General features: G+C 36.3%; 1 protein-coding gene across 1 annotated transcript in view; it reads right to left on the bottom strand.

Moving 5' to 3' along the window:
• Nucleotides 1-695: 695 nt before the first annotated feature.
• The window catches only part of YIPF7 (Yip1 domain family member 7), a 46737-nt gene continuing 22977 nt past the window's right edge, over nt 696-24455 (bottom strand). Inside the window, exons 6-9 of the mRNA XM_032592998.1 lie at nt 16507-16665; nt 8802-8949; nt 4254-4435; nt 696-1118 (exon numbers count right to left, since the gene is read on the bottom strand). Coding sequence (XP_032448889.1) covers nt 956-1118; nt 4254-4435; nt 8802-8949; nt 16507-16665 — 652 coding nt within the window. The 3' untranslated portion in view covers nt 696-955. The remainder of the gene's footprint in view (nt 1119-4253; nt 4436-8801; nt 8950-16506; nt 16666-24455) is intronic.

Raw genomic sequence — 24455 nt, 5'->3', positions numbered from 1 at the left:
CACACACACATATGCAAAGCTGCATGTAGGCTGTTAGATCTGGTGGTAAGAAGATGCAGCACTTTTCTTCTGGATGTTTTAATTTTTCGATAAAATGTGAAGAAAGGTCATCAACCAACAGTGAGAAATGAGGAAGGAGTATTGGAGAGGTAAGCAGTGAAGACATGGTGTGATATAATCATCTCGGAAGGTGTAAAAACAAATGCAGCAGGGTAATGTAGTAGGATTCAAAAGGCAGAACTGTGGAGCCATTTAGGATATAGAAATATAATTAAAGTGAGACAAGTGGGATTTCTTCTCATCACATTTATATACTTAGAGAGCAAATGGTAAGGTTACTGAGGAGAAAGAAATTATGATAATGGACCATGGCATCTAAACCAAGAAAGAAGGAAGTGAGGGCTTGAAAAGTGGTGAATTAGTGGATTGTTCAAATGGGACCAAAAAAACAGTTGTTACAGTAAATGAATTGAAAAACAGGAGGTTCTTTGAGTTCTCAGGTAAATAAAACCCTATATAACCCTCCCCTGAAATTCTCCAAAGGTACTGGACAGTATGACCTTCACCATGTGAACATAGCTTGAATTGTCATGAATGTTTCTCAAAAGGCTCACCATTGATTTGCTTTGTGCAGTCATTAAATGATTTTATGTACATAAAATTTCTTAAAAATAGATCTGTTGAGAAAGGCAGGGTCCATCCATAACAACAATATCCCCTTTTATTTTAAAGTATTTTAAAATGTTTTAATGTATCAAAGCAAAAAGCAAAAACATCATTCAAACCAAACAAGTTATTAGAGCACCATCCTTAAGTGCTGTTTTGTCACTTTGCTTATTATTCTCTCAATAGTAATAAAGCAGAAATCGCATCACCAAATATGAATGCTAACACATTTCCAGGATAATGTGAACAGGAAACAAATAGAATCTTGAAACATCATCTCAAATACTCCTCAGAAAACTGTGAGGAGGGCAAAAAGTCCATAAAATAAGGCACAAGGGTAGGCAATGAGAAGCTGCTGTCCTTCCATGTTCAAGGCTGAAATGAAGATTTTGGAAGCTGAGAGACTACACCAGCCAACGATGACCAGTGCCAACACAGTTCCAAAGGTGCCCCTATAGCAAAGACAAAAGAGATGATTACCTTATGTCAAGAGGAAAAAGAGATTATTGAATCAGAGCTGCTTCTGAAATGTCCTTGGTACAATATTTATAACTACTTTCTCCATTTGTAAAATGAGGATGAGGAACTGTATGAACTCAAAGGCCTTGCCCAGCTTGAAAATCTGTGAGTCAAATTCCCCGTCGGAGGTAAACATTTTGTGTTTTGGTAAAGCTTAAACTAATAGAAATACAAAAATTCACCTGCAGTCACTCTCATCTGTCAACATTCAAATCCGAGTTCCTGAAAACCTTTTATATAAATTATGTTTAGGGTCTTCTTTTATAATTATAGATTCCTTTTCCCACACTTTCTTTCCAAATTTATTCCCGGTGTGAGCAGAAAGACAACTGGATTTGCACTCCAGTAGGGTGCCCGGTCACTGCTCCCGGGTCCACTTCTCAGGTTCCTATCTGAGACAGCAAAGCCTGACATAATTCAAGGAGGGAACACATATATGTATGTGGCCTCCCACCTCTTCTCTGAAGATTCTTTTTGTAGGTGTATTGTGGGTCTTTTAGAATATTGGAATGGATTTGTTCAAGTTGGTATCTTCAAAAATAACTGTGGAGGCAATTGGCTCTTTAGGAAGAAATGGGCAAATAAGGCTAAGTCTAGCCACCTTGGGGATAAAAGAGGAGGTGTGGATAGTAAAGAGTGAATTTCTTTCCATATGTGCAAAACAGAATGTGTTATTTAGAAAAATAAGCTATAAGAGCTAGGAAAGATCAGGAGATCTCTAGCCCCCAGCTTTAGATAAGTGAAGTGACATGAGGAAAATTGCATGTAAAATGGGCATTAGGTCAAGATCTCCTAATTCCTACTGGCACATAGCTCCTTTCACCATCGAACTGGAGTCTCACTCGATCCTGGTATGCTGAAGTTGAGAATTTTGTTTACTATTTGCAAGAAAGACAAAAATACTTACTTTTCAAAACTGAACCAAAGAAAAATAAGTGAAAACTACAATGTAGCTTATAATGCCTTAGATTATAAATAAACCAAAAGCATTTAAAATGCTCTCGAATGAATATTATATCCCTTGGTTTAATTAATATCTATTAGGAGTAATTTATAGGTTGATTTAATATACAGGTTTTTATGAACAAAAGTATAAAATTATATATATGATTGACTTGAGTGATATAGTAATATACCCAAAAGGGAAAATTCAGTTTAACAGTCCTCGGGGTCAGAGAGTTTACTCTCCTTTAATATAATTTAAAAGATTTCTAAATCGTCCTTTATAATTCAGGATGAAAATCTAATGAAAAAAAGTCCAGACTTCTGATGATTCTCAAAATCAAAATATTTCAGTTTTATTTTCTTCCCCTAATAATCTGGAGTCAGATGCCCCAAACCTCAACTTTGCTGGAAATAATGTTTTAAACTTAAATTTTTTAAATGGTATATCATTATAGCATTCTTTGGTAAAAGCATTAAACAGAACAGAAGTTGCAGGACTAAACTCTGTATTAACTTGTCAACTGTCTAAACCAAACAACTTAATAAATGGGAAAGCTTGCTAAAGAACATGATATACAAAAAGGGGCATTTTTCCATGGATAAAACTCAGTAAGTATACCTGTAACTCACATTGTATTTACACATTCAAGGTGTCCATTTTCTGTTACATTTCTTTCTTTAATGTTGAATACTTGTTGATAAACTGTTTGCTCTAAGCTATTCTCAAGAATGACACTTTAAAAATTAAACCATATTGGAGAGCCTGGGTGGCTCAGTTGGTTAAGCATCCAACTTCGGCTCAGGTCATGATTTCACGGTTCATGGGTTCAAGCTCCACATCAGGCTCTGCACTGATAGCATGGAGCCTGGAGCCTGCTTTGGATTCTGTCTCCCTCTCTCTCTGCCACTCCCCCACTCACACTCTGTCTCTCTCTCTCTCTCAAAAATAAATCAGCATTAAAAATATATATTTTTTTAATGAGACCATATTGAGGCGCCTGGTTGACTTAGTCAGTTGTGCATCTGACTTCAGCTCAGGTCATAATCTTGGAGTTCCTGAGTTCGGGCTCTGTGCTGACAGCTCAGAGCCTGGAGCCTCCTTCGGATTCTGTGTCTTCCTCTCTCTCTTGCCCCTCCCCTGCTTGCACTCCATCTCTCTCTTTCTCTTTCTCTCTCTCTCAAAAACAAACATTGACAAAAATTAAAAATAAAACCATATTAAAACAAAGAAACATTTCCAACTCAGTCATTCTCAATAATGTTCTGAAAAAAAAACTATATGAGATATCTAAACAAAACTATTAAATGCTCTCCTAAAATGCCTACCTTTGGCATTGGTAAATTCTTCATGTAATATACTATCCAATATAGTGTTAAACCTAAAATGTGCATCATCCAAGAAAAAAATGCAAATTGTGCCTCCTTTGGATATGGAAGAATGAGCACTGATGGCAAACATTTATTGGGTTCAGGGCATGTAGGGGACAAAGGAATATGTAATTACTTGCTCTCCCCAACCAGTGGTAGTGATGTGCTATCCCCTGGGAAAGTGCCCAAAAGAAAAATACCTACTGGATCCTCATTAATAGTTTTGAATTGCAAATACTATCTGCCCAGGAAGTAAAAAAAGAAAAAAAATCTATTGGCTGAACATATATGCTATAAAGTTCTCTAGCATAAATATCCTCATCAGGGTTCCTGGGAATTTTCCACTGCAAGGAGCCCAGCTGAGAAAGAACAGTTGCTTCCTGCCTAGAAGGCAGAGTGCTTGGGAACTGAAGCAATTTGTCAGTGTTCACCAGGCACTCACTCTTCCAAAATCAAACAAGTGAATTTCCTGCAGTTGTTAGAGCACCCCGGACAATAGTTCATATTGAAGACTGTGACAACTTACAAAGTGCCAGTTTCAAAGATAACTTGGTTGAATTTATTATTTAAATCATCCAAATAGGAACAGTGCCTGAGCCCAAACTGACCTACTTTCCTGGGTCTGTCTGTAGCCGTTAATAGTTTCCCCCATTCCACTACCAAAAAGATCCGAAAGAGGTTAACTGTTCCACTGGTGTGGCAAGCTTCACAGATGACTGTGCACGTGGGGGCAGTCAGCACACACAGGCACTTACTGCAGTGAAAAGAAGATAGAGCAGCTGGACAGGATGACCATGGGGAGCAGGCAGTAACCCAGTACACTTGCCACGCAGCCGTAAGACGCCCCTGAAGAGCTCATCAAGTTCAGTAAGGTGTGAATCCCTAGGCAACCTATGGCACTCATGCCATACACATAACCAAACTGAACTTTTCCTGCCTGAAAGGATGGGAAGAAAACCATTAGAACACACAAGGAACATCAGGTGGAAATTGGAATATCAGCAAAGCAGAGAGCATTTTAGAATCAGTCAGTTCAACACCGTTCCATGTCATCAGAGACTGGGAGTTCCAGAAGAAAACGGTGGCTGTCATATGAATTCAGGTCCTGAAAACAAACATCTCCGACTATACTTGGGGAGGCATAAGCATGCCACAGAGAAGATGAGAAATTCCTAGTTGTTTTTTTTAAATCATAGATCATCTATTAGAAGTACCAGACATAAGTAAGAATATATTTTCTTCCCCTATTTGTTGAATAATTAAATGAATGAATAAATTAATGAAAAAATCCGATTTAGTCTTGAAGATTTTACAAGGCAAATTATTAATGTCAGCTAATACCTATAGGATTTACTATGTTAGGACCTATTCTAAGCATATCATGTCTATTAGCTTATTTAATTCTTACAACAACTTTATGAGATAGGTACCATTATTACACTCATTTTACACATGAGGAAACTAAGATGCACCAAAGTAATGTAACTTGCCCAAAGTAAAATAATGTTAAGTGGTACAAGTTGGCTTTGAACCTAGGAAGTCTGGCTCTGAAAGTAGATCCTGGATATCTATAGGAGCTCTAACAAGTCTTAAAATAATGGGACTTGCTTAACCGTATTTAACCTAGCATATCCCAAACTTATTTGACCACAGAATCCTTTGTTTTCATAAGGCCTATTACCAGTTTAACTGACCATACTTCATGAGAAGCTGGTTTGTTAAACCAACTGACAATGAATCATAAATTACGTACTGTTAAAGAAAGTCAGTAGTGTTCAGGATACAACACTGATTTTCCTGAGGACTCATAAAAACAGCCATCTCCCACAAGGCACTATGGACTGGGGGCAGAAATATTCCCATTAAACTCACCCAGGGAAAGTCACAGTCTCCTACTGATTCAACGGGGGATATTTTAATGTTGGCTACCTGAGGATGCCAAAGCTCGAGGAAAGAAACACATTTAATTTTTATATTTACATTAAGCTGGTTAGAAATTCTAGATAAATATTAAATAGACTGACTCTGGTTTTCGTGGGAATTATGCAAAACAATGAAGGATCTGGTAAGTTCAGAGAGTGAGCTTTTTAGATGTCATGTTTTCTTCTCCATGGCTGTTATCTATAAAGTCTTTATGTCTTACAGAATAAAAAGGTATTTACTTCATAATTAATTAGTGGACAGTGTTATGACCATATTAATGTTCAAAACTATCTAGCAATTTTGAGTTCTTCTTCCTCAGCACAGTTGGGGAGATTGGTTACTACCAAGTAAGTCCTTTCACAAAATGTCCCTGGGGCTATGCTTGCAGAATTCTCTCCTGCATTAGCTGTAATAAGTTCTTACTGAGGACCTTTTGTGTTTTCGGCTCTTTTGTGAAATAATGCTAATAATGCTAGCAGACATGTTTAAAGAACCCCATCAGTTATGCATTGCTCTATTGGGTGATTTTGCTTCACTTGGAAAATAGTGACAATTTCAAATCACTTTCATGTATTAGAGAAAGATTCTACTTAATATTTTGATTGGGATGAGATAGCGCTGAGGTAGGGAAAGTTGTAATGGTGAAAGGCAACTTCCCCACATCCAAAGAACAAGAGGTATACCTTCCTGACCCCAAGAAGTTTTATAAATGGTGGGGGGGGGGTGAACAGAAGGTGGATAAAACTAATCAATAGTAAAATTGCCTCTTTGGATATCAATTGCTGACTTCTCTCTTCATCTCTTTTCCTGTTAGTTTATCCAATTTAAGCTGTAATTCCATTTGGCAGGGGCCACTGTCATTTTTTAGATTTGTTTCAAACTCTAAAAAGGGCTTGTAACTGAAATGGAAAATAAATGTTCCCTTTATTTTTAACCTCAAAACTTTTCAGGTCCTCCTTTTCCACCCTCATTACTGTATCTTGATTTGAAATACTCTTCTTCTGATTATGCTTTTACATTGGTCATGCATGGTCCTTTTCTAGATCATACTCTTAGACCTACCAGAAAAATTAAATGTAGCCATAGATGAGCCACTCATCTTCCTTGTTTGGGGGGTGAAAATAGTTTTGAGAGGAAGAATAAGTAAAACTAAGTTTATAATAACTATTTGAAGCTGTCTTTTTTGGTTTGCCTCCTTCTACATGAAGAAAGTCCACAGAAGATACTGTGTCATGCCTTAGGTCCACATACATTATAAAAGTGATAAGTATGTGACCATGAATGAACAAGTGGAATATTGCTTTGGATTTAGTTTTGCTTTCTCTAGTACAATGCATATACCAGCCCACAGAATTCTCCTTTACATTTTAACACTAAATATCCAGGGCAGGGTTAGCTTAGCCTCAAATGGATTCTGAGTGAAATCTGACTTCATTAATATACACTTGGGTAATTTTTTGTTGTTGTTGGTCATTATGGTTCTACATGTATCAGAACCAGTTCTGAAGTAAACACATCTAATGGTAAAATTAAAATGAAAATGTCTGCCTAAAAGTTTCAGAAATATGCATTTTCACATATTCTCCCAAAATTTTAGAACTGAATGGAACCTTAAGAAATATTTTATAAACCTTTTTCACCTTCAAAATGAAGAAAGGAAGGCCTAGAAATAGGGAACAAAAGGTTCAAGATCATACCTAGAGGCTAAGTTAGGGGTAGATCCAATTTTCTCACTTCCAGTTGAGTTCTTTGCCTATATTGCTTTGTACTTAAAACAAAACAAAACAAAAAAAGAGGATATTTAAATAATTCTAATTAATATTATGCACCCCAAAAAGATCTTAATGGAATTAATGCTTTCCTTTGAGGGATGGTAATGGTAATATTTTCTACAGGAAAACAAACAGCTGTTATATTATAAATCACTTGAAAAAGAAAATATGGGTTAATATATTAAATGGATTGTTTCTGACTGTTTGATTAACTGATGTAGTCTTACCTAGTGTAGCTAAGATTATCAAATTACTGTGACAAAGATGGAAGGGAAGTTGGAGACTTAATTAAAACTCTAGCTGATCTAGTGTTTGATTTCCAGAGTACTTGAGTACTTTCAGTTGCTGTAGTTCAAAGGAAGAAATAAGATGCTATCAGTAAATACTAGCATATTGGATAAATATGATGTGACCACATCATCATGTGTCATTCTAGAAATCTAGAAACTAGATTTCTATCAGTATTTTGATTGGTATAAAGTCAATTAATAAATAAAAAGTAAAAATTTACTTAGTTGCAAATACATTTTACATCTACTTTTGAGAACTGTGGCTACAGTGAGGAAAACCAATTATGGAAAGTGTATAGCTGTAAGAGGGAGAAGTGGACTAAATCGTTATTTTAAGGGCTTTCCCCAGAATCTTTAATTTCCTGTATTCTTTCTCCTGCCAAGTTTATCTCTTTGCTCCTTAATGAAACTATACTTTTCAGACTGGCATGACTATCTTTTTCATCCCTTTTTTAACTTATGGTCATTACCTCCTTTGTTTAAAATCATAGGCCTTTTCTCATTTTCTCATTTTCTCTTTTTCTTCCCTTTTTTTTTAAATGAAACATTTTTCTAAATTATCAGCTAGAATGGCTTCTAAACTTAATTTAGGTGGAAATACGTTTTTCTTTACTTCTCCGGTGACTCAATTTCATCACTCCCAGATTTAAAGAATGAAAGTGGTCGATACATAAGACAAATGGTAAAGTCAGGGGAGAAAAATGCCTTCATAAAAAGCAGAAAACCAAAATAATAAAGAAATATACAGATTGAATAAACAAATTATTGGTTATCATTGCAAGTTAATATATCCATAATAACCTAACCCGAAACAAGGAGACTCATCTCATACCTCACAGACTATTTGAAATCTAGAGATACACCCCAGTGAAGAAAATTATGAGAAAAGAGAAGGGATCTCTGTGGTGTCACGACAGAAATGTCACAGAAAACAAGAAATAAAATTTGGGCCTGTATTTCCCAAATCCATGTGTTCCTTTAACGTTTTCAGATTGACAATCTTAGTAACAAGAAAGTCATAGAGGATCTCTTGCTTTGTTGAAAATTTGCTCAATGATTTGAGTTTTGAAATTCTGCTTACATTTATATGTTATCTGTTGTAATATTTGAGGGTAGTTTTACTTTGTCACTATGATTCAATTAACCACATCTCTCTCACCAAAAAAAAAAAAAAAAAAAAAAAAGAAAAAGTAGTGACGAATTAAACAATTTGCACTTTAAAAAGTAACACATTTTCTTCTGTATTAACAAAGACTTCTTCAAAAACAACATTTGGAAGGGCACATATTAAAATCTGGCGCTTGCTGCTGTCTATTACCAGAAGCAAGGTGGCTCCCAGAGTGACACAAAACAGGATGGGCCCAGTGAGGTCCGTTTCATTCATAATGCTGCCATCTGCTGGCTTCAGTGGGTTTAACACGGTCAAGGTTTTTTGCCATATGTGATTAAAATTAATTCCAAGTTCTGCAAAAAGAAAAAAAAAGAGGTACTATAACATTTTATAAATATGAATAATATTATTTAATTAAATTTAACATATCTGGTTAATTTACTTAGCACTTTAATCTGATCGTTGTATTTTCAAAATTTAAAGTTCTATGTAATAGAACTTTATATAGTAATTACTCTATATAGTAATTCAAAAACAAAAATAACAAAAAAAGATTTTTTTGTTCCCAATGAGTTAAAAGATATATTTTAGATAATTACATCACAGAAAAATTTCGCTGCCTTATGCACTAAATATAAGCTTAAAGTCTGAAAATTGGGAAACAGATGTTCTACAGTAAAAAAAAATAAAATGGTAGCTAACAGACCAAAGGTCCTATTCTATTGCCTATTTACATATTTCCTTTTTCCCTATTTTCCCTTGATAATACTTCTGAAATCGTATCATGCTTATACCAAACATGGTATAATTTTTCAATTAGCAGCATTATCTAAACTAAAGATATTTAGCCCAGATCTGGGATTTTACTTCCGCACTGCCTGATGAGAAGAGTAATTCTACGCTAACTGCCTAAAACTCCACAGAGGAGAAAGTGGAATGACTCCTTCTTGCACCCATATTTTAATAAGGTCAGTGCTATTGTGGTTGAGTTTTTGTACTCACGGATTAAATTCTTGAGACAAGTTAACCTTTCCCTTTTATGAGTGGTGGTGGTAGAATAAAATATCCAAAATCTGTGGGGCTCAGTGTCCATAAGTCCAAACTCATTTAGAAATATCTATTTTTCCCCAATACCTTGTTTTCAAATAATTCTGACTGCCACCTCACAGACTTCTGCTAGATCCTGATTCTCTTACATCATTTTTATTTAAAAAACAAAACAAAATAAATCCACCCAGCCATTCGACATTCATTGAATACAGAAATAAATATTTACACCACATTAGTTTCTTTTCTCATCACCTCTATAAACTTTAAGATGTATCCTGAGTAGAAAAAAACAAAACAAAACATTATAAAAGGAGAAGAACATGGCTTTACTATTTAAGAACCAATAATCAAGCTGGTTACCCTGCTTGTATCATTATAAATTTGAATAAGAATAAGGCTGGGACCCAGAAAAACTAGAAATAAAATACAGTAAAGAACATGCATTTCAACTAAAAAGAGTTATTTTTTTTTTATTGAATGCTTTCACTGAATTTTGCTGTGAGCTGTACAAGATTTGTACACATTGGTCTCTCAGACATGTAATGAAGCTAGTACTATTATTTTATTCCTATTTTGTGCATCAGGTAGCTGAGGTTTTGAAATATTAAGTAATTTGTCCGAAGCCACAGAGCTAGTAACAGAAATCTAGGTTTTAACAGTGAAGAATCTGACTCAAGACCCCATGCTTTCCTCCCTAAAACAAGCAATCTAATTAAAAACTTGGCAGAGGATCTGAATAGACATTTTTCCTAAGAGGACATGCATGCAAATGGCCAACAGGTACATGACAAGGTGCTCAATATCACTAACCACCAGGGAAATTCAAATTAAAGCCACAAAAAGGTATCACCTAACACCTATGATCTATTTGATAATAGAATGCTATTATCAGAAAGATTAGAAATAACGCGTGTTTGTGAGGATGTGGGGAAAAGGGAACCCTTCTACATTGTTGGTGGGAATGTAGATTCATGCAGCCACTGTGGAAAACAGTATGGAGTTTCCTCAAAAATTAAAAAAAAAAAAAAAAGGAAAATAGGGCTCTGGCGTTTCCACTGCTCCCACTGTGGCTGCTCACCAGGCCAGCTGGCCACAGGTCTACCTACAGCTGGAGGGCACGGGCTCCTGGAGGCAGTGGCTACAGCAAGGAGCCCAGTGGATACATCCCCAGGGCAGCAATGCATGGCAGAAAGAGGCTATGACCTGAACACTGAACCCGGCCAGTTTAAACAAAGAAAAAAGAAAAAAGAAAAAAAAATAGAACTACTATTTGATCCAGCAATCCCACTTCTGGATATATATCCAAAGGCAATGATAACAGTATCTCAAAGAGATCTATGCTCCCATGATCAATGAAACATTTTTCACAATATCCAAGATATGGACACAATCTAAGTGTCCGTCAATGGATGAATGGATAGATCTATCATACATATGATCATACGTGATACATACATACAACGGAATATTCATTTATGAGAAAGAAGGAAACCCTGCCATTTGCAACAACATAGATGGGCCTTGAGGGCATTATGACAAAGACAAATATTGTACAGAATCACTTATATGTGGATTCTAAAATCAAGGAGAAAAGAAGTCAAATGCATAGAAACAGAGTAGAAAAGTGGTTGCTAGGGGCTGAGGGTGGGAAAAATAGGAAGAGACTGGTATAAAGGCAAGTGCACATGCCTGCCCACACACACATACCACATACAAAACAAACAAACAAAAAACAAAAGCCAAAAAAAAAAAACCCTTTAGTTTTAATAATATAGCTATGGTTCTCAATGTGCATCTCATTTCATAATAGCTGTATTTTTTTTAATTAAGTTCAATTCTCCCATGTGAAGGATTCTCTCCCTAAATCATCTGTACATGGCATTCAACTTCCCTTCCTAGGATTTAGTAACTGTCTTTGATCACATATAGGGCATAGTTCAACTTCTTTTACAGCAGCACATAACACCTAACATCTTGCATATCTGACATTCTATACACAGAATACCAGATGGACTTTTAATGACTTCCATGACATAAGAGGGGTCTTGCTCTAACAGGGACCTAGACATTTTCAAAAGGTTGGCCAGACATTGGTCTACACTGGGATAATAAGGATATTTTTTCACTCATTTGACAGTCAGGTTGACAGTTGCTATCCCTAGTTTGAAAAGAATTTGACTGGTTAATGGTGAGTAAATCATGTGCGTTTCAACTTCCATGTTGCATCCTTTTTGCTATCACACTGTTATTTATATATTTCTTAATGAACATACACTTTGGAGAAGATGAGCTTAAAATGAGGTTAGAATGTCTACTATGATTTTTTAAATTAGCAGATTTTAAAATTTGAGAAATATTATAGTTTAAATTAATTTCATCTAAGCTTTATGTTGTTTTCAAACTATATTTTCAATTAAGACATTTATGTTAGCAATATGTTTTCAGTATTTACAACAAAGTGCCCTTTAATTCAAAATACTTTTTTTCCTCAAAAAGCATAACAATTATTCCTGAGGAAACTCCGATGAAAAATGTTTTATGAGACATTATTACTGATTTTAGACATTTATTTTATGGCATAATTAACTTCTGCACATGTTTCAACATCGAGTCATTAACCCAGTGAATGAACATAAGACCTGCTACATTCTGTCATACCAAAAAAGAGTTTATGTGTTTTCTACCAAAATATAACATTTTGTTTCCCCATAACATTTTGTTTCCAAATTTATTTCAATGTATGCAAATGAGATTATAAGTATTTATTAATTGTAGATATCCTAATATAATACCTTGTTATACAGATAAAAGATGAAGCTGTTGTGAAATTTGAATGTAAAGTTTATTGTTTTGCTGTCATCTAGTGGTAGTAAAGTATATGATATATATGCTATAAAAATGAATTAATATCTTTGTTTTGTATGCAAATTGTGGCACTGGCCTTTCAAATATAAACATCAGGCTGTGCTACATATATAAGTACTGAATATCACAGTAATTCTTCTGGTTTGACAGACTTGAATTGACTATTACTCTTCGAGATACATTTGTTAACATATTAATTGTACATTATCAAATTGCAAAAGTTATCATTCTTACATAAAACCACCAAATGAGTCTTTTAGATAACAAAGTATTTAAGGAATAAACAAGCACATTTTCAAATAACATATTTTGTGCAAGGGTTGTTAATTATTATAGCTTCATAATGTGATAGGCTGTTTTGGTGTATGCTCAATAAAAACTAGCGAACACCATTTATCACCTTATCCTAGAAACCCTGCCTACGGTTTTTACATATCTTTGAGACAGATGAAGCTGAAAGCTTTCAGTCACCCAGCCTGAGGAACATATTGAATCAGAGTCTAGCAATTTCACAGATTCAAAATGCCGAATTATATTAGGTGCAATCTCTTCTAATACCCTAGCAATTCGGTGGGGATAATCACAAAAAGAAAAAAAAAATCTAAGAATTTTCTCTAAGCTGCATAACGTGGGAGGGGAAATCTAGGGTATTTCCTATTTTAATTTGAGAAGACATAAAGGAAGGATGCATTAGAGTTTAGAATACCACAATAGATACATTTAGACAAGTAGAAAAGATTATTTTCAATGAATGTTACAGGAAAAATTGGTTAATCATTAAAGAAAAAATAAGGCTGAATCCTACTTCACATACAAACATAAAATAATTTTTATTGAATCAAAAATTTAGGTGCAAAACAAAAAAGATCATTAAAAAAATTAAGAATATACAAGAGGATATAAACAGTACTCAGAGCTGAAGAAACACATTAAAAACAAAAGAGCAATCAGAAAGAAAATTTACCAAGAAAAATATTGTGGACTTGAAAACATAAATATTAAAATTCCAATATGCTTTAATTTCCTATTAGCAAATTAGATGGCAAACACCATCTAGGAAAAAAAAAAATGTCTGCAACACATATTCCAGGCAATCATTAAATATCCTTAACATACAAATATCCCTAGGGGTACCTGGGTGGCTCAGTCAGTTAAGCATCCAACTTCGGTTCAGGTCATGATCTTGCAGTCCGTGAGTTTGAGCCCCGCTTAGGGCTCTGTGCTGACAGCTCAGAGCCTGGAGCCTGCCTTGGATTCTGTGTCTCCCCTGGCACCCCGCCTCTCTCCGCCCCTCCCCCACTCGTGCTGGGTCTCACTCTGTCTCAACAATAAATGTTAAAAAATGTTTTTAAATAATAAAAAAATAAAAATAATAAAAACATGCAAATATCCCTATAAATAAACAAGGAAAGGAAAAATCTTAAGATTCCAATAAGAAATCTGACAACATGAAAAACAGGAAGAACAGTCAATAAACATGGAAAAACATGTCTAACATTTCTAGTAACCAAGAACTACAAAGCACTCCTTTTTGCCCATCAAATTAACTAAGACATCTCATGTTCTATGATGATGGTGTAGTAGGTCATCCTTTTTCTAGATCAGTTTGACAATGTAAGTACCTTTTGATCCAGTAATCCCAGTTACGGAACCATCCAAGGACAACTCTGTAGAGGTCAAAGTTATTCACTAGGTGTTCAACAAAGCCTTATTTACTATAATGAGCAACCTTTCGGTGAGTTTAAATTATAGTACTTTTATATGACAAAATATTATTAAGCCATTCTAAATCATATTTTGAAGTAATATTCAATGACTTTAAAGAATGCATGTAGAGAAATGCTTTTGATATAAGGTAACTTTAAAAAGTACAAAACTTTATGGGGCACCTGGGTGGCTCAGCCAGTTAAGTGTCCGACTTTGGCTCAGGTTATAAACTTGCGGTTTGTGAGTTCAAGCCCTGTGCCAGGCTCTGTGCTGACAGCTCAGAACCTGGAGCCTGCTTCGGATTCTGTGTCTCCCTCTCTGTCTGCCCCTCATCGGTTTGCATTCTGTCTCTCTCTCAAAAATAAATAAACATTTAAAAAAGTACAAAACTTTATAGCCATTGTATGATCTTTCATTTTTGAGTATTCATAAATACATATTCAAAAATATAGCATTTCACTTTAAGCATATATACTTAAATATATACATACATACGTAAAATATTTACATATATGCATTTTAATTTTTTTTAATGTTTCATTTATTCTTGAGAGAGAGAGAGAGAGAGAGAGAGAGAGAGAGAGAGAGAGAAAGCACAAGTGGGGAAGGGCAGAGCGAGAGAGGGACACAGAAGCAGAAGCAGGCTCCAGGCTCTGAGCTGTCAGCACAGAGCCCAATGCTGGGCTCGAACTCACAAGCCGTGAGATCATGACCTCAGCCGAAGTTGGACGCTTTACTGACTGAGCCATCCAGGCGCCCCATACATAAATGCATTTTATACACACACACACACTCAGAAAAATAGAATAAAGGCTGGAAGAAAATACATCAAATCATTAATGGTAGTTATGTCATACAGACAAAATTTTAGGTGGTTCTCATAATTTTATTCATATGTTTCTGTATTTTTAAAATTTCTATGTTGAATATAGATAACTTTTATAACAACACAACTGATAGTTTTTTTTTAAAGTAGATATGTTGGTGGAATCAAAGAAAATGTGTAATGAGGATAGCTTATAACTTTCATGTGTTGATTGCTATTTCAGAGGCAAACTAGAATGAATTGGTTAAACATAACTGATTCCCAAATCTAACTGGCTTTTAAAGAGCCAACAAAACTATTACATAATTTTCTGTGCTTTTCTTTTAAAACTTCTTATTTTAATGTTTAATTTTGAGAGAGAGAGACAGAGGCGAGTGGGGTGGGGGCAGAGCAAGAGGGAGAAACAGAATCTAAAGCAGGCTCCAGGTTCTGAGCCGTCAGCATAGAGCCCAACGCAGGGCCTGAACCCATGAACCATGAGACCATGACCTGAGTGGAAGTCGGATGCCCAACTGACTGAGCCACCTATGTGCCCCTATGCTTTTCTAAGTGGTTTAAATCTTTCACCCTTTTTGAATTTTGAAGACAAAGAGGGAATGCTTTAATGCCAAGTGGTTGGCTGTGTTTATACGAGACAAACACTTATCTTTTGATGTAAAATATTGGGAATTTTAATCTATCCCTTTTCACTTGACTACATATAAAGGGGTTAGAGCATAATAGTTAACCTATTAGTATTTCCCTGTGGTTAAATTTAAATCTACTTGAGTTTTAGTTTTCTAGCCTCTATGCTTCTAGCATATGTTGACTTTCTTCAAGAGCAAAAAGCAGCAGATGTAGTGTGGCTGAACCAAAAAAAAAAAAAAAAAAAAAATCAATGACTGGAACATCCCTTGAAATCCCTGAGACCTTCAACTGCAAGGGTCCACTGGTTTCCTGCCATGAACAGTGCTATTTACTGGAATCCTATTCCTCCCCACTTAGCCATACCTAGCTGAGATGAGGGGACTCATATGACCCAGGAAAGAAGAAAAATGGGTTGTATCCATGACAATAAAAGAATATTGAGAAACTACCCCCTTGGCTCCCAGGCATCATAGCAGAAGATACAAGTTAACTGGGGTGGAAAGGGTCATTGCTATAATCACTCTGCTAAAAGACATGTTCACTATTGTCTACACATGGTAAAGGAGTCTGCACTCTAACACACTGAAGAAACATTTAATAACAGCAGTAATAGTGTGGCAATAGTACAGATCTACTTCCAGTTCACCCCCCCTCCACACACACACGAGACAAACTTTTAACGGTTTAAGCACCTTTGTTTGGCAGACTTTTGTTTAAACATGGGATAATCACACATAAAACACAGTATACAGCATGCTGACAGTGCACATTATGTGCTGATTATTGCTATTATTCTTCTAGCTGTACACACATTAATAGCATTCCCTTAACTTATCTTCTAGCAAAGGAGGCTCTTCATCAAAACTGTCAATGTAAGAAGATTGTGAATAATAATCCGGGTTGGATGCTGGCTGAAAAAATTGTCCCTCGTAACCCGATGACATGAGCATCTCTTGTGGGACAAAGGCAGCCTGGGGTTGCTCACTGGCTTGCTGTCTAGAGAAAGGAGAATACTGATTTATATATATACAGAGAGTGTATCATGACAAATCACTGAAGGAAGCTACAATTTTTCTTCTATGAGTTCTCCTAATTTTTATGAGTACTTACCCATGAAAGACAACTTGCTTAAAATTTAACTTTCATAAAAACAAATGAAGTAACTGGTCGTGAGAAGGTTCTAGAAGAAAGATCCCCATACCAACTAATATTTATTGATTATGTACAAGTGCTGGACACTTTCCCTCACATTTTCCCACATAATTAATACTCTGTAAGGTAGAAATTGTAACTTTAATCCCATTTTACGGGTAAAGAAATAGAGGTTCATGGAGACTGAAGGACTTGTCCATGGTCACACAGCAGCACTGCTGGTGTTGGACTCCTAAATGAAACTGTCCCAGCATCTCTGCCCATTGATACGATGTTGTTTTTTCACTTTGTTCAGGGGCAATCACCAAACATGACATTTCCTACAAATCTGTGGAAGCAATGGGTAAAATTCACAATTTTAATGGTATAGTCAATTCATATGAAAAAAAATATATATAAACTGACTTTCTAGCTCTGGCCATTCCCAGACAATTACTGCCAACTGAATTATCTTTGAATAACTCACTAAAAGGATTCTATGGCTGGGTTAATGTCCTTCTTTCCAAATGTGCAATTTAGTTTTGTTGAAACATCATGTTTCAATACTTCTTTGACCATGCTTTTGTTTTTTATTTCACCATTTGTATGAGAAAGTTGGAAAACAACGCTCTTAGTACATAACTTACTAGAGCTAGAGAAAAGAAGGAAGGGAAAAAGAGTTATATGAGGTTATTTGATCATTTAAAATTGTTTTTACCTGAAGGAAGGGGGAGAGACATAAAGAGCTGTCCTTATTAACATGTTTAAGTTTCTTTCATCAGAGCCCCTTAGGTTAAGCTAAAAATACAGCCCAGGATTCTGAACTTTGCAGCTCCCTGATCTCTTCGTGTTAAAATATTTACAGAATGGATTTTGGTACTTTCCTTCCAACATTAATCTTAATATGAAGTCTAAGAATAACATATTTAACTTTCCTTATACGAGTAAGTCTGACAGAGAAAATAACCTTCTCTGGGGAAAAAAAAAAAAAAGCTGCCAAAATAAAGATACATGCATTTAATCATTCGTTAACTCAGCTGTAAGCTCCTTAGGGCCAGGAACTCGTGCAATACTTCTCGAATCCCCAACAGCATATGTTGATTACTGTTACTGTTCACTTAGCCATGAGGCATATTCTTAATCTTTTTTTTTTTTCTTTTCTCACCAAAATAGATGCACTATCAAAATTACTGGCAAAGGGGTGCCCGTCTGGCTCAGTGGGTTAAGCAGCGACTGATTTTGGCTCAGGTCATTATCTCACGGTTTGTGAGATCCGTGCTGTGTCCACATGGAGCCTGTTTGGGATTCTCTCTCCCTCTCTCTCTGCCCCTCTCCTGCTCACATGTGTGCTCTCTCAAAATAAAGAAACTTTTTTTTAAAGTACTGGTAGAAATGAATTATAATAATCTGAAGGGCATGCTGGTTGATGAAAGCCCCCCTTGATCTATACGGTTTTTAATGTAGAATAAAAGGGGAAAATAGAGTGGGCTTAATGGACCAGCATCTAACCAAGATTATTTCACTGACAAACTGTCCTGGCCTCACTAAAACCCATACCCAGGTGTGATTAACCAGGCTTGAGGAAAGGTAACTTTTACAATTACTCCCTGGAAAGCAATCTCCATGAATGGGGGGAAATTTGGCATAGGTGGCTGGCTACCTTGACCCAATCCCTGCAAAGAGAAAAACATTTTGCCAAAAAAAAAAAAAAAAAAAAAAAAAAAAAAAGAGCCCATTACCAGCTAATTCCCATCCCCTTTTTTTTTCCTCCCTCTCTGCTCCTTCATCCAGAAAATTTCTTCATCAGGAGCTTGGCCTCTGTTGTCCTTGGCATAATACTAAAATTTTCCCACCACTTGTTTAAGAAAGTATAATTTCAAAATATGTCCTACAAAGGAAACCTCAAAACCTTTTATCTAACAAAAATTACCATGGTCACCTCCTATCACTATCTGATTTAAAATTCTCTCTTTTTATAATGTTGTACATGTTGACTCTGGGATTTAACCCTATATCTCAATAAAATCTAAGCAATACCAATATAGTTGCATTATTAGTTCACAGTTCTACCCAACAAACTCTGTACATAACCCAATTCTCATGCCCTTTTTCTTAAAATTGCTAATTTTATTTAACCATACATCCTTTTTTCTTTTATTAAGTATTTTATTTTAATTCCATAGTTAACATAGTGTTATATTAATTTCATGTAACCATATAGTGTATACTACAGTGACTCAACAACTCTATACATTACTCAGTGCTCATCATAAGTGTACTCTTAATCATATATATTGAATGTACACTTAATCCCACATTTTCTAGCATTATCCTTTTATATTAGATGGTGCTAACTCTGATGGCTATGCTAACAAAATTCTCTTATATTTTCAGTGACATCTTTGAAGCCTACAGTATCCTTTCATGAAAGTCATTCAAGGAGAATGGACTGGACAATTTCCTAATTGCTTTATTAAGCCCATAGCACTGAATTATTAACCTATTAAAGGCAATTGCATGAGTTAAATTAGTGTAACCAATAGTTAAGACAGTAAGGGTCTATCCTATCTACAGTCCATATAGCAATGGGAGTTGTGCAGAGTGTATCAACAAAATATTCCTCTTCTCCTTGATTACACAGCATCTTAATTAGCTCTATGAGAAGATGCATATTGAAATTTTGATGATTTCTAACTCAGCACATTATTCCAGATGAAACAAATGTCAACTAAATTAGACCAAGAAAACACTGGACTCCGGCTGGTAGAGTTTAAACATTAACTTTGCATCTCTTCTTCCTGTAAAAATAAATACTTAAATAAAAAGTTAAAACAACTGTCAGATGACTGCAAAAAATCCCTTTAGAACCACTGGCAACATTCTAGTCACATGACTCTTCTTTTGCTTCCTGACTGCATGGGATTACATTTCTCTTGCAGAAATAATCTAATGATAGAATTTATTCCAAACCAAGTAGAGTGGTTAGCAAACATGCCTCTGGAGTAAAATCCTGTGTTCAAGTCCCAGTCTCCTTATCTTAGGAAAATTACGTCACATCTGTGCCTCAGTTTTCTCATCTGTAAAATGAGCATAATAATAGAACTCATGGTACAAAGTAGTGGTTACCAGAGGGGAGGAGGTTGGGGGATGGGCAAAATAGGTGATGGGGATTCAAACCTACAAACTTCCAGTTATAAAATAAATAAGTCACGGGAATGACAAGTAAAGCATGGGGAATATACTCATTAACATTGTAAGAACACATGGTAACAGATGGTAACTACACTTATCCTGATGAGCATACTTTAATGTATAGAATTATCTAATCACTGCATTGTACACCTCAAACTAATATAACATTGTATGCCAATTATACCTCAAAAAGTATGAACCAATTAAGAAGCAATTTTATTTTTTTTTAATTTTTTTTCAACATTTATTTATTTTTTGGGGGACAGAGAGAGACAGAGCATGAATGGGGGAGGGGCAGAAAGAGAGGGAGACATAGAATCGGAAACAGGCTCCAGGCTCTGAGCCATCAGCCCAGAGCCTGACACAGGGCTCGAACTCACGGACCACGAGATTGTGACCTGGCTGAAGTCGGATGCTTAACCGACTGCGCCACCCAGGCACCCCAAGAAGCAATTAAAAAAAAAAAATTAGTCAATACCAAAGCTGAACAGGACTCAATGTTCTTCTACCAATATACCCAAGCCATAAAAAAAAGTGCTGTATAATAGAATAATAATAATGGAACTCATAAGGTTATTGTGAATTAAATTAGCTGAAATAAATAAACCACTTAGAATAATATTGGGCACCCAAAACATGATCAATAAGCATTAGCTAAGTATTTGTATGCTGTTTTCTTCCTGAGGCTTACACTAAAGCATTCTAGACTCCTTCCACACATCCTGGAACAGCTCCTTCTCTATTTGTAAATAGTTGTGTCTTTCTCAAAGAAAACAACATTAATAGGAGGCCAGGAGGCTTTCTGTGCTAATCACCTTTAGCTTTTCACCATTTTGGCTTCCTTGGAACACCCAAACTGACTTCACCAACACCCCACCAGTCTTGTGTTTTCCTACCAGGAGAATCTCCACTACATGCATGCCAAGACATCTGTCTCTAAGCAATAAAGCAATGGCCACACACCTGGTCTATATAAAAATCCTCTGTATCTTCACCATCTCTTCAGTAATTCCTTTTTCACCACCCATACCTGGGTTTATAAACTTCCAACTAGTCTCCAGATGGATGATGTCATGTTAAGGCATGGTCTCCAGCTGGGGAAAATATTTTACCTCTGAGGAAACAGGACTTAACATTCACCTTGCAATGTAAAAATAGAAGATCATTGGTAAAATATTCAGTAAGGGGTGCTTGGTTGCTCAGCCGGTTGAACGTCCAGTTTCGGCTCAGGACATGGTCTTGTGGTTCATGGGATCAAGCCCCACATCAGGCTCTGTGCTGACAGCTCAGAGCCTGGAGCCTGCTTCAGATTCTGTGTCTTCCTTTCTCTCTACCCCTCCCCTTCTCACACTCTGTTTCTCTCTCTCAAAAAAAAAATACATTAAAAAAAAGACTCAGTAATAATTTCTTGTGATTCCAGCAATATGTTTTCTGCATCCTGTTACACAGTCACTAGCTACGTATTTTACTAAGTTTCATTTTTCCAAAACTGTAGGTATGGACTTCATTACAACAGTCATCTGAGCTGCTTTCCTTTGTCAGTCTGATCCAGAGGGCATGTAGATGTTGAGCTAACTCCCAGTGCCATATGGAGAGTTAGAGTATAAATCAGGTGGTAAAAAATGTATCAACAGGTAAGTACAATTCATTGAAAGTCTAACTGCACATTTAACTAATATTCAGGTATGGGTATATTTCATAGAGCCAGATGACACAGCATGCTTCCAAAGACCTGAGACAATGAAGGTTTCAGAATTTGTAATACTATCACCTGAAATAGCCTGAGACAACAATATGACAGATCTACAATGAAAATACCCTGCTGGTTTAAAAAAAAAATAACATTGGTCTGTACTCCCAGAATCATTTTATCTATGTAAGTCTCCAGTTGAGCCAGTAAAATGAGGCATTCTAAATACCCTTGGTAAGAACAGGGGCACCTGAGTGGCTCAGTCGGTTAACTGTCCAACTCTTGGTTTCGGTTCAGGTCATGATCTCATGGCCTCGTGGGTTTGAGCCCCTCATTGGGCTCTCGCTGGCAGTGTAGAGCCGGCTTGGGATTCTCTCTCTCCGGCCCTCCCCCACTTGCACTGCTTCTGTCTCTCTCAAAATAGATAAACTAACTAACTAAATAAATAAACAAACAAATAATCTCGGTCAGTACAAAATATACAGGATCAGTTGGATGGTGGTGTGGTTTAAGGAATGGGGGCAGGGGAGTCGACTTATACCACATTCCCGGATTCTGGCTGAGCTGTTGGGTGCACAGTGACTTTGTGCCACTGGCAGTACCACTAACTATGTTAGAGATACTAGAGGAAGATCAGGTCTGGGGATTCAGAAAAGCTGAGGTTCAGTCTGTCTGTTAAAGCCCTACCAAAACATTCAGAGGGAGTTGTCTAGTTGTCACCTTTTCCACAGAAGTAGCTCTTTCTTGCTCTAAATAATTTGAATAGATTTTCTATTAAAAAAAAAAAAAGAAAAATATAGTGGGAAAATATGGCCTAGATAACTGGTGAGAGGTGATTGGAAATAATGCCTATCTGAATGATTAAATAGTTTAAAATATATATTTTTTTAATGTTTACTTATTTTTGAGAGAGAGAGCATGAGTGTGGAAGAGGCAGAGAGAAGGGGAGACACAGAATCTGAAGCAGGCTCCAGACTCTGAGCTGTCAGCACAGAGCCCAATGTGGGGCTTGAACTCACGAACCTTGAGATCATGACCTGAGCCGAAGTCAGAAATTTAACTGACTGAGCCACCCAGGCGCCCCTGACTGAATAATTTTTTAAGATGAGAAAACTCCTTGTTCATTCTCAAATAAGAAACTTTGTTTTAAATACAAATATCTTTATTGTCTTAGTAAGCATAGTCAACCAGCTTTCAGATGAGTATGCCACTGAGCAAGCTTTTTAAAACAAGTTTCCATTAATGGGGGAAGGGTTAACAGAGACAGAGAGAAGGAGACTAACTGATTATAGCTATCCCCTGGATTCCTGTGTCTTTTGCCAGGATGGTCAGCATCTTTACTGTGATTTGGGGTGTATTTTAATTGAACAATTCACTGTATGAATAAAAGATCAAATCTCTGGAGTTTGATGTACACTAGTAAGTCGCTGACTTGACTCCATATTTTATGTACCTCATAAAACTACCATACCGGGGCGCCTGGGTGGCGCAGTCGGTTAAGCGTCCGACTTCAGCCAGGTCACGATCTCGCGGTCCGTGAGTTCGGGCCCCGCGTCGGGCTCTGGGCTGATGGCTCGGAGCCTGGAGCCTGTTTCCGATTCTGTGTCTCCCTCTCTCTCTGCCCCTCCCCTGTTCATGCTCTGTCTCTCTCTGTCCCAAAAATAAATAAAAATGTTGAAAAAAAAATTAAAAAAAAATAAATAAAATAAAATAAAATAAGTTTAAAAAAAAAAAAAAACTACCATACCTAATATGCCCTTTTCTAATTCCTGAGACTTGCAGTGTGGACTGGAATTTAAATGTTACGGCAGCCAAATCAAGACTTGGATTGAAATGCTAAGCAACTGAAGCAGGCCAGGCCATCAACCTAATACAATATAATCTTGAGTTTTCTCATGTGGTTATGTTAATTTCCATCTCTTTGTCATCTTGATTTCTGGGCAATGTTGACATATGTAATCAAATGAAGAAAGAAAATTGGGTGGTGTTGGCGGGAAGAAAGCTGTGGTCCATGAGTCCCTGCATAAGGAGAAAGCTTTGTTTCACTTTTATCGGGCTTTTTAGTTTAGTCTGAAAATGTAGACTGTAGATACTACCCAGGTGTTTTATTCCAACTGGAGAAGAGAAAGGAGAAAATAAACAGAAGGTGACTCGTTTCTGTCACTAAAATAGGAGAACACAGCAGAAAAATCCTATCAGATGGCTCTCACTGTGGATTATGTATTTTGAGTTACCATCCTATAATACTTTAATGTTCAAGCTACTCCCTCTGCCTGATTAACACTTTTCTGACACCAAACACTTTTTCTTGGCCTTCCAAAGTGTAAATCATAAATTAAATAAAATCAAGTTATTTTTTGTAGATTCTGCAATGATAGAGCCAATTCTATAGCTTTATCCTTTTGTCCTTTTTTTCTTATAAATATTTTTTAAATATCCTAATTTGCCTAATGATAATATTCACAGAGAGAGAAGGAGGGAGGGAGTGGTATAGATTGGTTTTCATTTTAAGAAATGCTTATGGTAACCTGACTGAAGCTGGATGACATAGAATAGGGATGTGAATGAGATAAAACTCCAGATATTAAACTTCAACAGTTTTAAAAACATTTTATACCAATACCTTTCCCTATTGCCTTAGAGAAGTGGTTCAGCAGGAGTAGGTAGAAAACAGCACCTATCTGTCTGTCTTCAGGACTGATCATCCAGTGGAAACAATTTCTAAGTTGTTCTGGGCATACCCGCTGTCTGTTGTATTTATTCTATCTTTTCC

This window comes from Lynx canadensis, chromosome B1, assembly GCF_007474595.2.
Source record: "Lynx canadensis isolate LIC74 chromosome B1, mLynCan4.pri.v2, whole genome shotgun sequence".
Lineage (NCBI taxonomy): Eukaryota > Metazoa > Chordata > Mammalia > Carnivora > Felidae > Lynx > Lynx canadensis.
Note: the sequence above shows the minus strand (reverse complement) of the source record. Positions and strands in the feature narration are given on the sequence as shown.